General features: G+C 39.1%; 1 protein-coding gene across 2 annotated transcripts in view; it reads right to left on the bottom strand.

Annotated features, from left to right (window-relative positions):
• The window catches only part of LOC101723500 (uncharacterized), a 36,314-nt gene extending 24,154 nt beyond the window's left edge, over positions 1 to 12,160 (bottom strand). The window contains exon 1 of one of the 2 annotated variants that reach the window (XM_004874739.4): positions 12,004 to 12,160. In XM_004874739.4, coding sequence (XP_004874796.1) covers positions 12,004 to 12,006 — 3 coding nt within the window. In that variant the 5' untranslated portion in view covers positions 12,007 to 12,160. The remainder of the gene's footprint in view (positions 1 to 12,003) is intronic. The other variant, XM_021252108.2, reaches the window with a different exon arrangement.
• Between the last annotated feature and the right edge of the window lie 1,033 nt (positions 12,161 to 13,193).

Below are 13,193 nucleotides of genomic sequence, written 5' to 3'. Positions count from 1 at the left end.
ATTTTCACATCCTTGTAGATTTACAGCTTAAGGAAAATAAGATGAAAAACAGAATGACATACTACATTTCAGTAATTGTTACATTCATAAAACAAAAACAGGATGCAGGCAGGAATAAAAAATAGGGAGCTATTAGAAATTTGAGATATAAGACTGCAAAACTTGGAAAGCAATTCTGTCATCTTTCACTATTGAAAAGGTTTAAAGTTGTTCTCACAGAATATACTCTAAAAATGCCTTTAAAAAGAAAAATAAATCCCTTCATGACAAGTAAAAATCTTATGACAACATTAAAACCTATGAATTAAGGTTATCTCAACAAATTATTTCAGTTGCTTACAATGGACCAGAGAGAAGACTACAAAATTCTAAGAAAAATGTAATATGCAAAAAAATACATAAACATGGAAAAAAAAACTAAAAAGGCAAGCCTCAAAAAATTTAGATAGAAGTAAGTAGAATGATAAAGATATAAATTTAGCTGGAAGTGATGGCATACACCTGTAATCCCAGCACTTTGGGACAGGAGAATTTCAAGTTTGAGCCCAGCCTGGGTATCTAAGCAATTTGGCAAGATCATCTCAAAATTTAAAAGGAGCTGGAGATATAGTAGCTCAGTGTAAAGGCATTAGGTTCCATCCCCAGCACCAGAACAAAACAAACATGTATATTTTTGAGTGTTATATAACATCATAAAATAATCAACCTTAAAAACTACAGGTGGATTAAGATTATTGATAGATTTCTTTCTCCTTAAAATAGCTGCTACATATAATGACCACCTTCTCCTTCCCATAATGTCCCATTTCCCGCCACAGGCTCCCCTTCTTCCCACAATCCACTGTGTTCCCGCCTAAAACCCAACCCCAAGATGGCTTCCTTCCCACTCAAACTGGTTTTCTTCTTCCCATGATGCAGTGTTTCCCACCTAAACCTAGCCCACAAAATGGCTTCTCCCACCGAAAAACAACCACCTTCTTCTCAACATGCCCCTCTTCCCACAAAATGTCACAAGTTCCTCCAATCCTTTGGTGACATGCCTTGTAGACCCTCCAATCCCTCACCGTCATACCTCCCAATCCCCACCCAACCTCTATAAAGGTGCTCCAACCCCTGCCACATGGCTGCACTCTTTGTTCAAGAGGCAGCCCGGCAGATTGTCCCTTCGCCTTACTAAAGGCCTGTTGTGGTACTGGTCTGGTCTTGGGTTTCAGCTCTTTTACCTGACAATTAAACATGCTAAAGCGTTCCCTAGCTCTTTAGAATACATCTTGAAGTGCATTCATCCAGCAAAACCAAATCTGTCAAATTTATTTTCTGCATCTACTGAGATGGCTGTGTTTCTAATTGTTGCACTGACATAGTAATTTTTGGTTGCCAACCCACGTTGTATTACTAGGATGAATCCAACTTGGTGACAGAGAATGATTACTTTTATATGCTGCTAAATTGTTTTCTTGTATTTTTGAAGGATTTTGTATGTGTATAAGATACACTGGTCTAAATTTTTATTTTCTTGTGATATCTTTGTATCTTTACAGTTTTTGGTATCATTGTAAAACTGCTTCATAAAACTGTCTCTACCATTTCTATTTTTTGAACAATTAGGGGTGAACTGATATTAAATCTTCAAGTGTTTGGTAGAACTGGCCAGGGAGTTTATGAACAGAAGATTTTGTCTGCATTACTAACAAAAATCAACTATACACCATCTCCTCACTTGAGATAGGGCCATTCAGATTATATTTTTAGTCAGTTGTAGTTGTTTACATTTCTAGAAACTTCCCTATTTTATTATGTGAATTATGTAGTGTATTGGCATATAATTGTATTGTTCGTCTCAAAATATTTTTTTTGTAAAGCTAGCAGCAATGTTGTCTCCTTAACATTTGATTTCAGTTGTCTGAGTCTTTTGTTTTTTTCTCTGGTCTTATCTCCCTTAACAAAGCTGAAAGAACAGATACATTCAGAAGGTTTGTTATTTTAATCTTATTTATCATTCAGGATTCTTGTCATTTGATTTCATTTGAGTTACCATATGGAGTCATGATGCTAAACATTCTATCCAACCCCACATTTCCAAGCCCCTTGCATGAGCAGAACAAGAGGACCACTCATAGCCATTGAATCACTTCCAAAGTACTGAAGTACTAGTATCCAACCTGAATCAAAATCCAGATGTAGAAGCTGTAAGATGGTGACACCACTGGCCTGGGCCGAGTCACTCTGGAGCATCATGCACACCTACTTGATCCGAGAGGTGAGAGATTCATCCTCTGATGCCACTGAGATAAAGTCATTATTTTTCAGTCAAATAAGATGGGTTTTAACAATTCCCCACATTCCCAGAACACGGAGGAGCAGGGAGACACAATGACTTGAAATGATAAAAGTTTGGGGTTCAGAAAGATAAGACAACAAATATTTTTAGGGCAGAGTCTTGGAGAAGAGAGAGTAACACACACACACAAGTGATAGATGTGCATACCCCAGAATATGAAGGTAAATACAATGCCCCATATTCACTGTGGAAAAAGACTATGAGCACTGCAAAGATAAATAGTAATTGGAATGATCCAAAATCCTGTTAAGTGGGGAAAACTTCAAACAGTCTACTGTCCAAAACACAGGTGAGGGCCTCCATCTGGATTCAACTCTCCAGAGAGCTCATCTGGGTATGGTGATATCCAAATCTTTTCTCTTCAGAGTGTCAGAGACAGTGTCTTACTGTTTTCTCTGTTCTTTTACTTTTGTGACTTTTTAAAAAAATTTTTAAATTAATTTTATTGGTACATTTTAGGTATACAATATAATGACATTTATCATTGGAAATTTGCACCTTTACATAATCTCTCTTAGTTCTTATTTTTTCCCCATTCCCCTGCCCTCCCTTTCAACCCCTCCATCCATCCCTATTTACAAAGACTTTGTTTCCATTTTTTCATTTTCTCATATTAATTCCATTCCCTTCTTTCCTTTCCCCTATGCCTCCCACTTCCCCTTTGCCCCTTTTCTTCCTATTTTCATTATCTATTATACCTTTTAGTTCTTATTACACTTTACATCAGCCTCCCAGAATGCTGGGATTGCAGGTGTAGGCCATCAGGCCCTGCTCAGAATTTTAAGCCTCTGGAATGAAATTTACGTCAACCTAGTCATCTTCATCTATTATACAGAATAGGTAGCAAAGACAATTTGTGTTCATTTTTGTATTTCTTGTGATACATAAAAAGTACTTAAATAGAAGTTTAATATAAGTATGTAAATTATACACAAAAGCTTCACAATCCAATTTTGTACCTGAAAATGCTTTTTTCTGTATTATAAAACATATCTGACCCCAACTCGATTCTGGGATTATGGTGCATTATTATCACACCATGAAACAAAAGTAGAAGTCAGAGTTTAAAAATGTTAAGCTACTTGCTCAAAATAAAACAGCTGAGAGGTCAAACAATGATGTTTGGCAGACTTCAAACTCAGATCTTTACCTGCTTCTCTTGAAGATATTTGCAACTGTGGGTAGAGTATTACCAAAAAAAATTATCCTGATTTTTAAAAATCTTGAATTATATCAGTCAATTACAGAAATATAAAAATTTTCTAACAGTTGCCCAGGGATTTAGCTCAGTGGTTCTGCTGCCTGCCTCACAAGCGCAAGGACCCAAGTTCAATCCCCAGTACCAAAAAATTTTTTTTCTAATAGTTTTGGAAATATTCTTAATTTTTTTGGTTAGAACACTTGTCTATATTCTTTCTAGAACTTACCTGTTGTATCAGAATACTCAAAACCACTGAGTTTTTTTTATTACTGTCTTACAATTGTATTATGTAAACTAAATTCAAGAGCTAGTATTAGATAAACTAGCAAAAGAAAAGCACAGAAAAGGGACATGTTTAGTACCAATTGTAAATAGACATATATATATCTATACAAATGATCTCCCAAAGCCAATCTTCTCATTATATACTTGGGTCCTTTACCGTGATCTCAAGCCATAGGGTAAACCATCTGATTTGAAAACCAATAAATACAGTCCAGCCCAGGTTCCTGGGAAAGATCAAATGTTTTGAGTTTGACTTCCTCTCTGTCCCTAAAAAAGATTTCACAAAGGAAAGACTGATGAATTCTTCCTTGATCTTTTCCCTTGGTATATTTTGTTACATTTTTTAAAAACTAGGCTGTGAAAAGTTGTTGTTTATTATTGAAACTCAGAGAGTAGTCAAATCTCATTGAAGCCCAAGACAGCATCTGTTCTGCTGTCCAGAGAGAATGGAAAATGACATCCCCATCACAGTGGTTTCAATGTCAGGTTACCACCACCCAGAAGTGCAGGTCCAAGGTTTGGTGAGCTGTGTTTCCCAAAGGATCTTCATGTGTGTGTGACAGTGAGTGTGCACATGTGCAAACAATGACATTTCCATTGGAGGCACACTTTAAAGTGATTTGCAGCACACTGATGCTAAGCTAGAGTTGCTCTGCACATTGGCTTTTCTAGTTCAGTCAGACATGCAGAGTTTAGGCAATAATGTCCTGTCTTGTTGAAAATTCAAAACTTTCTAAAGGTATCAACTTTTCTGGCTTATCTAATTGAAAGGAGTATCCTTAAAAGTGGGAAATCAAGTTCTAGCACTGCATTGAAAACGTGCACCTCCCATTCTTCCCCTATCAAGAGTTAAAAGTTAACTTTAAATATTATAAAATAATGATAAATATTATGTTTTAACTATACATGTATATACTGTACACATATATATGCAGTAATTTTTCTATCTTTTAATATAGTTATGGCTTTGGTAAGGAAAAGGACACAGGCTCAAGTCCACTAATTAGTACCATCTGTCTCTTAAGCCTTAACATTAGTCTTCTTTAATTTCCAATTATGATTTCCCTGGGGTTTTGTGAGAATCTAGAGACACTTGAAATGCAATCCCATTGCAGCTTTTAATTTTTCAGTTTCTCTTTCTGACCTAATTTGATAGCAATTATTTCAAACACAATTAGATTTTACAGATTTATTATCTTCCCCATACATTATGTTTTATGTATTTACAAAAGCAAGGAATAACAGTAGTTCTCACAAACAGGGAAAACTTCCGAGACATGCTTTTCCTTATTTCTCCTACTGAGACTTTGGTGGCTCTTCTACCACCTGTCCCAGTGTGCAGGCCTAGGGCTCCCCTCCCTCATTCTCCTATGCATGGAGCTGCCTTTTCCAAATCCTGGCAAACAACATCCAAGTCTCACTGGAGGATCTGCCATCTCCTGCACTGTGAGGTCCAGATCCTGTGGGATACCATCATCAGTAAAAGGAGGGTCTTGCCTGTGTTCTTACTTTTGAAGGCGCCATCAAAACACAGAGAAGAAAAGCATTTGTGATCACAGGTGAAGGTTTACTAGCAGCTACCAGAAGCTAGAATGCTTCTGCCCTACAGTCTCTTCAGGGGAGTGTGACCTGGACAACACTCTGATGCTAGTCCAGTGTCACTGATCTTAGATTTAAGTCATCCATGAGTATGAGAAAATTAAATTCCTATTATTTTTAAACCATTAAATTTGAGGTGATTTCTTTTAGCAGCAAATAGGAAACCAGGCTTTCTAGTAATTTAAGTCTATGTGACCAAATTTTCATCATGCAAATGTAGCCAATATTAAGTGGCAGTTGTCAAAGCTGTGCAACCTTCTAGAAAACATAAATGGTGACTATCCTAATGTCAGTAACAGGCACTTAAACAAGCAGCTTCTTCAGACTGATTGAAGTAATGTGATTCTTATTAGCAGCAAGAATGTGAGGTAACTGGTTTGCCTTGAGGAACCATTCCCTTCAAGCTAGACACAGAGATGTTCTTTTTTCTATAAAATACTTCTGATAACTTGAACCTTAACAAATCTTTCCTTCTAAAGCTAATTGGGATACAATTCATTATTGTGGTTAACCCTGATTTATACATGGGGAGGGTTTCTCCCGCTAGAAACTTCCTGATCACTGCTTTAGCTCTGGAGCTTGGGCAATCTCTTTGCAGCTCCTAGCTTCTATATTAACTGGGCAGTTTGCTGGCTGGTATTTTATCATCTCTGGTGCTGGGTAAATGTGGTAGTGTCAGCCTTGGAGTCCTATCCTATTATTTTCTGGTTCATAGGGACTGGTCCCACCAGTGTCTTTGACTTGGTTCAAGTAAGGGGTGTTGTGACTTGCTTGAGTCTCTTAAGTGTCTCAGTTTTGTTTTTCCACCAGAGACATGAAATAGAAGTGTAAGGAGGGTATTTTTTAAATGCCTCTAGAAGTAAAGTGTGAGAAAATAGGAAATATGAGATACTGAATAGAGGCAAAGCCAACAAAGGGTGTGCTACAGAGCTGCTGAGCACTGTGAAGAAGCCCAGGTCTTGGCTTTAGATTATCTCTTAAGGACCCAGGTTCTATGCTTCTCAATAATCCACCAAGCCATGGGAAGCAGACTCTTATTTGCCATGTAACAGCCAACAGAACCTGACCTCACCTGTAAATGAGCTGAGTGTGCTATCTTACTGTGTTTACAGCAGTGTGTGAAGAACTGAGCATGAAGGCTTAAATTGGGTTTGAAGCCCTGGCTCTCTGTCTGGGAATCTCCTCCAAATGAGTAACCTGACTGTAGGGTATAGACAGGAGAATCTATGCACTTGAAATGGAAGAAAAGAAAGCTCATGATACTGGTGGAGCAAGTACTTTTGGTTGGTCATCTGAATTGGCCGTAGTTGCCCCTCTTAGGTAACTAAGTCACCTCTGTCATCCAACTCTTTGTTAAATTCATTCAGGGTTACTCCACTCCATGACACCAACTCTATCTGACTAACATATAGAGGTACATATGACCAAGATCTTTACTCAGGACTTGAGCCATGCAGAAGTGAGTAACTGAAGCATTTGAGACACAAGAGAATATCAGACACACACACAGGTGCAGGAAGAAATGAGATTAACACCAGCACTTTCCTTTCTAGTAGACAAATATATGTAACAATTATAAATGAGATGCAACTTGATGAAGTTGTTTAATATATAAGATGAACAAGAGTAATGCATGGCTTACAAACAGTTTTGGAATTCAGCCCATGGTCAAAAAAAAAAAAAAAAGTATATTACATCCCAGTACATACCTCCATATGCTTGAAAAATTTAAAAAGTTAAACAAAACTTAAGTTTAAAAAAATGCAATACTCTTAGGTATTATTTTATATAATGTTCTATTTAAATTTTAGCTAAATTCATCAGGTTCCTCAGAATTTACTCTGCTTGCAATTTAACAATACCAAGTTAGGAGACTTAACATATGTAATGGTTGGGCACAGCCTCTTTCACCTCTAATAGCCCTGGTACTTGATGGTGAACTCACTGGGGCAGGTCTCCTTTTAATGTGCTGGGATGGGCAATGTGACATTTTCCACTGAGATACTTTTGCACTTGAGTAACTCATACTCTGCTTTCTCTTGCATTCTGTGGCAGTTTAATTTTTCTGGCCTGGGAGTGATTCTCCACTTTCTAACTTATTTGAGAATTTCGTTCTGAAGCCAATCTTATTTCAGAGTATTGGAACTTAGCTCTCTGTTATACCTCAATTTTTCTCTATTAATATATTAATACCTATGGAAGCTACAACCAACTACATTCCCACAAGTAAAAAAAATATATATATATATATACATATATATATATACATACATATATATATACATATATATATATATATTAATACCTGCTATTGAGGTAATTTTTTTCAGCATTTATTAGGTGTTTTGACTTTACTTCTTCTCTAACATTTGCTCAGGAAAAGGTAACCTTCACAATGGAAGCAAAATCCCCAGGGAAATAAACTGAGCTCACTATCTGTCACTGAGTCTTAGGCTCTTTTGATTAGTAATGGTTAATGCTGAGTAGCACACTTAGGTCCTAGAATACCATTTCTCTTACTTCTTTTTTTTTTTTTGGTACTGGGGATCGAACTCGGGTCCTTGCGCTTGCACAGCAAGCGGTGAAACCACTGAGCTAAATCCCCAGCCTCCTTTCCCTTACTTCTAAATTAAAAATAAGTACTCATACTAAAGTACAATGTTGTAAATATAGAATAAGATGTTTATGAGGTGCAATCAAAAAATAGTGACTATTTAAAAATTTTATTAACAGTGAAAGATGCATTGATATTAATCTCCATCAAAATAAGCTCCCCTGCTTCAAATACACTTATCCCATCACTTTTTGACTTTTTCAAAGCAGTTCGGGAAGTCCTCTTTCATAAGTTTGGTTGCATTGCAATGGCTGTCTCAATGTCCTGAATCCATTAAAATCATTTACCTTTTGACTTAAGTCACTTTCCCCATCACTGGGACACAATAACTGACACCCACAACATAAAGAAGTTTATATACCTCACAGTTTTTAGGTTTTAGTCCATAGTCAGCTGGCTCCAAGGCAAGAAAACATGGCAGAAGAGCATAGCACAGAAAGTTGATCATATCGCAGCTACCAGAAAGCAGAGAGAGAAGGGAGGAGCCAGGGAGGGAGGAGCACCTCCAGTGACCCACCTCTTACCACCAGGCCCCACCTCCTAACATCACATTTAGTTATAGTACTTCCATGTTCAATAGCCCTTCAAAGCCCTTCCCTATGAGCATGTGAGGCTTTGGAAGGACATCCAATATAAACTATAATACCTTTCATGGTATTCTTTGGGAAAGTGTCAGAAGTCACATGATGCTGGATACAGTACATAAGGTGGGTGAGAACATACCATAATATTTTGTTGAATATACAAAGCCCTGGGCTCGTACCCCAGCAGCAATGCCCCCCCCAAAAATTAAGAATTTCTATTCATGAAATATTATTAGAAGTGTGCAAAGGTAAGACATAGAAGGAAAAACACGATGGCAGTGCGTATTTCTAGAGAAGGGCTTGTAGTGCCGAATATACGGGGTACTATATATTTCTAAGAAAAAAACCAGACATTCCAACAGATAAAAGAACGGCTGAGAGATTTCAGAGGAGACATTCAAATGACAGTACCAACTAGAGAAGTTAAAATTAAAACCTGCAGATACTACTGCATACTTATCAGAAAGGTAAAGACAATGACAATAACAAAACAGATTAATAATCACAAGTATGCTAACTGGAATTGTCAAACACTGCTGATAGCAGTGTAAGCTGACAGAGCCACTTCAGAAAAGCCACTTTAGGTTTGGTAGTAACTTCTCATGAATTCTACATGAACCAGCAATTCTATTCCTAACCACTACACAAATTCACCAAAAATTCTACAGGAATGCTCTAACTACAAGCTGGAACAGAAAAATAGTTACCACTAGGGAAAATGGACAGTATTACAAATAGGGAATGAAGGGATTTTCTGGGCACTGCTAATATTCCATTTCTTGATATAAGTAGTAGTTGCATGATGTCTTCCCTTTGTGATAATCTATTGTTTACAATTTTCATGTTTGTCCCATTTTTGTTTTGCTCAATGAAATCAAATTTATTAAAGAAACACTGGTGGGGAAAAGCAGGGGAGATTAAAAAAAGGGCCCCAGGAAAAACTTTGTGTACTGAATATGCTAATTATGCAGACTGTGGTTTCACAGATGTACACAACAGATAAAAAGATAATCCCTTAAATATATGCAGATTATGTCATTATACCTCAAAGATGTATAAAAGAAAAAGGTAGGGTATAAAAGATGAAGTTAAAAAGAAACAACACTTAAATAGGTAAAATAAAACAGGCTAAGAATTCACTAGCTAATTATCTGTCTCAACAGTCCCGAAAAGGCAAACTTTCTAAAAGAGTAAAAGCAAAATTTAGATATTGAAAATGAACGTACCACAGAACATCACCAATGCCAAATGTTGGCTCTTTTAAAAGATTAATGAAAGGCCCAGGGATTTAGTGCAGTGACACTGCACCTGCCTTGCAAGCACAAGGTCCTGAGTTCGATCCCTAGTACCAAAAAAAAAAAAAGATTAATGAAATTGAAAGTCCACTGGTAAATTTATGTGATATATTAATTACCCATTACTAATTGTAACATACGTATGTACATACACAGCCACACCTCTTCATGAGGATACATTCTGGGAAATGAATCTTAGGATGATTCCCTCTCTACACTATGATATACTTACACAAATCTGGACAGCACAGCCTCCATAGACCTGGGCTGTATGTTATGGCTACCTTTGCAATACGTAGTCCATAAATGGCCAAAATGTCACTCTGCAGAGCATGACAATGTTATAAAGCTACAACAATGTGGACCTGGCAAAGGGCTGAATAATTAAACCTGTGGAACTAGAGACAGAATTCTCAGACATACTTTTTTTTCTTTTGGTACCAGGGATCAAACTCAGGACCTTGTGCTTCTGAGGCAGGCACAGTGCCACCAAGCTAATTCCCCAGCCCTCAGAGATACTTAAATGACAGAGATTGTACTGCAGAAAAATTGAAAAATATTCCCTTTCCAATGGAAGCTGTGGGGAAATTGGGGTATCTGTGGCAAAAAAAAAAAAAAAAAGGAGTTACTTCAAACCTGGGGTTTCTGTCCTTATTGAAAGGGCTTATTCATATATGAGGCATTAGTTTCTCAATTATACCTATCATGTGGGTAGATTATAAAAGTTACTACAGAGAAGACCACCTTTCCTCAAATAAATCTGTAGTATTACCCCATCAAAATTTTAATATGCTTAATGTTTAATGGAAGGGACCAAAACAAAAAAATTTAAAATTCATCTACAAGGTTAAATATAAATACACTAGCCAAGAAACTTCTAAATTACAAGAGCAACAGAAGGAGCTACCACTACTTGACACTAAAATATATCATGAAATATAATATATGGCAATAGTGACCCAAAAAATCACAATAGGAATTAAATCAACAGTACTCTATATAGATATGAGATGATTCCTTTGTTAAGAGCAACAAAAGGGCAAATAATTACAAAGATCTCAACAATAACATTAAATGTGAATGGATCAAACCTAATCAGAAGGCCAATGTTGGACACAGTAGTAAATCTCAGAGATAGAGCCCACGGCAAGAATACATGAGGCCATGGATTCAGTCCCGGTTCCTGGCTTTCCCCCTCCATATACTGACACACTGAATAATCACCTATTCATGTTTCAGGTCATTAACGAGTTGAGAAACGTTTAGACACTGCTAACTGCCAAAGATCACCCAACACCTAGAATCACACTGAGGGGAAGACTGAGCTCATACAGCACACTAACTCTAAGGTTCCCTAGGGTTTGGATCTTCACACCTATCCCAGGGAGAGGAAAGAACAAGGCACGAGCAGGTCTCGAGATCACAAAACAAAATGGTGGCTTCAGGCGTTCCTGCAAGTACTCTCACTGACATCATCTCCTGGGGCCAGGGACGAAAAGGGGTTAAAACTCAAAGGTCCCACTTTCTCCCAGGAAAGGATCTGCCAGCAAATTGTGCCAGCTGCTGCTGCCGCCCACAGCTGCTGCTGCGCACACCTGCGCTACTATCGTCCAGCCTGCATTAGGAGTTAACGGGAAAAACACTACCCCTTCGGCCCCAGACTCCAGAGCACCCCAGGACAGCTCCAGATTGACCAGTTCTCCCCGGAAGAAGTTTGTCCGTGCACGAAGTGTCCCAGCTTTGACACCTCCCACTCTAGGCACAAGTCCTAAACCCACGGTCTAGAAGCAAGGGGCAGGGCTTGCGGAAATCCCCCCAGACCACATTTCAGTCAGAGCAAGGGCGTCCAGCCCGGCCGCCGACCTAGGCCCGCCCCGGCGCCGCAGCCGGAGGGGGCCGAGCGCCCTGGAGTCCGCAAGACACAGATGTCACAACCGGAGGGGAGGGGACCTGGGTGTGCAGAGGAAGACGGCAGCTGCAGACTCCAGAGCCGACCCCGGGGAAACCCGCCCTGCCACAGCCGGTTTCCGCGGGTTCCGAGGCGCCTCACTTCCTGGTCTCAGGACGCCCGACCGCGCACTCACCATTTCCGGTTTCCGGGGTTTCTGCGCCCTCCCAGGAATCTCCGACCCCTGCAGGCCACCGGGCCACCGGGGATACGAGAGAGCGATCTGAACCTCTTGGCCAGAGAACACCAGATCCCAAGATGGCGGACTTCAACCACAAAGGACCGCCTAATTGTGGAAGTCCCGCCTTTCTGGCTGTGTGCCTGAGTGGACAGGTCTCATAATCCTGCTTCCGATTGGGGAGTTATGTGGGCTCCGCCTTCTTGGTCACTGAATGACAGTAGATGCTACCAACCCATGGCTGAAGAGGAAAGACTGACAGGGTTTTGGTTGCAGCTTTTTTTCTGTTTCTCCGGTGCCTGAGCTAATCTAAGGTAAAATATTCTCCATGTGGAGTGAAGTAGTATTACAGGCAGCTAAATTAGATAGGAATTAATATACAGAGAGGAACTGGGCTGTCAAGGAAATTAACAGAAAAAATAAAAACATCGGGATTGTTGCTGGAGGTGCAACTGAAAAAGGCCAAGCCTCAAGATAAAGATGCAAAGACCAGCTTTAGGTGCCTTCGTAAAGGAAAAGCAATAACTTGGAATTATACTGTAAATGGTATCACTTGGTCCAGTAAAGTCCAGATAGGCATCGGTCACCCAGGTGGGTGACCAGAACAGCTGGACTCATCTCTAAAATCCCTTTGTTCTTTCCACGTACCCCTGCTACGTGACCGGCTTCCCTATTGGAGCAATATTAGCTAAACAGCTATACTTGTAATCCTATAGATTGATTGTAGTTTGACCCACGTTGTACCCACGTTGTGACTTTGCTGTAGAAATTGCCCCAAACAAAGGGCTTCGGTGGCAACCCATTTCGGGTACCCCTCCGGCCTCTTAGGAGCTATTCCTATCCCCCATTAATCCTTTCCTACTCTTAACCTGCTTTGTCCTTTCTAGTTCATTCTTCAGTTTCAGGGGACGTGAATTGAGTATATCTGACATCCAGCAAGTTGCGAGTTATATTTTTCCCTATATTAGTAGCCCTCCATGGGGCCCTTTGCATTTATTTTTGTTCATAAAGTCATATGTTATTTACATATGTGTATACATTATTCACAAATGGAAAAATATGACAGCTGCTTTTGAATATTACTGGATTTTTCCGACCTGCAAGGAAGCAGCTTGAGCTTTGAAATGGGAAACAGTGCTCTAAGGCAT

The sequence above is a fragment of the Heterocephalus glaber genome, unplaced genomic scaffold (assembly GCF_053883595.1).
Source record: "Heterocephalus glaber isolate CG9 unplaced genomic scaffold, H.glaber_assembly_v1.0 deba00001272, whole genome shotgun sequence".
In the NCBI taxonomy this organism is placed as follows: domain Eukaryota; kingdom Metazoa; phylum Chordata; class Mammalia; order Rodentia; family Bathyergidae; genus Heterocephalus; species Heterocephalus glaber.
This window is presented reverse-complemented; position numbering and strand designations above follow the sequence as displayed.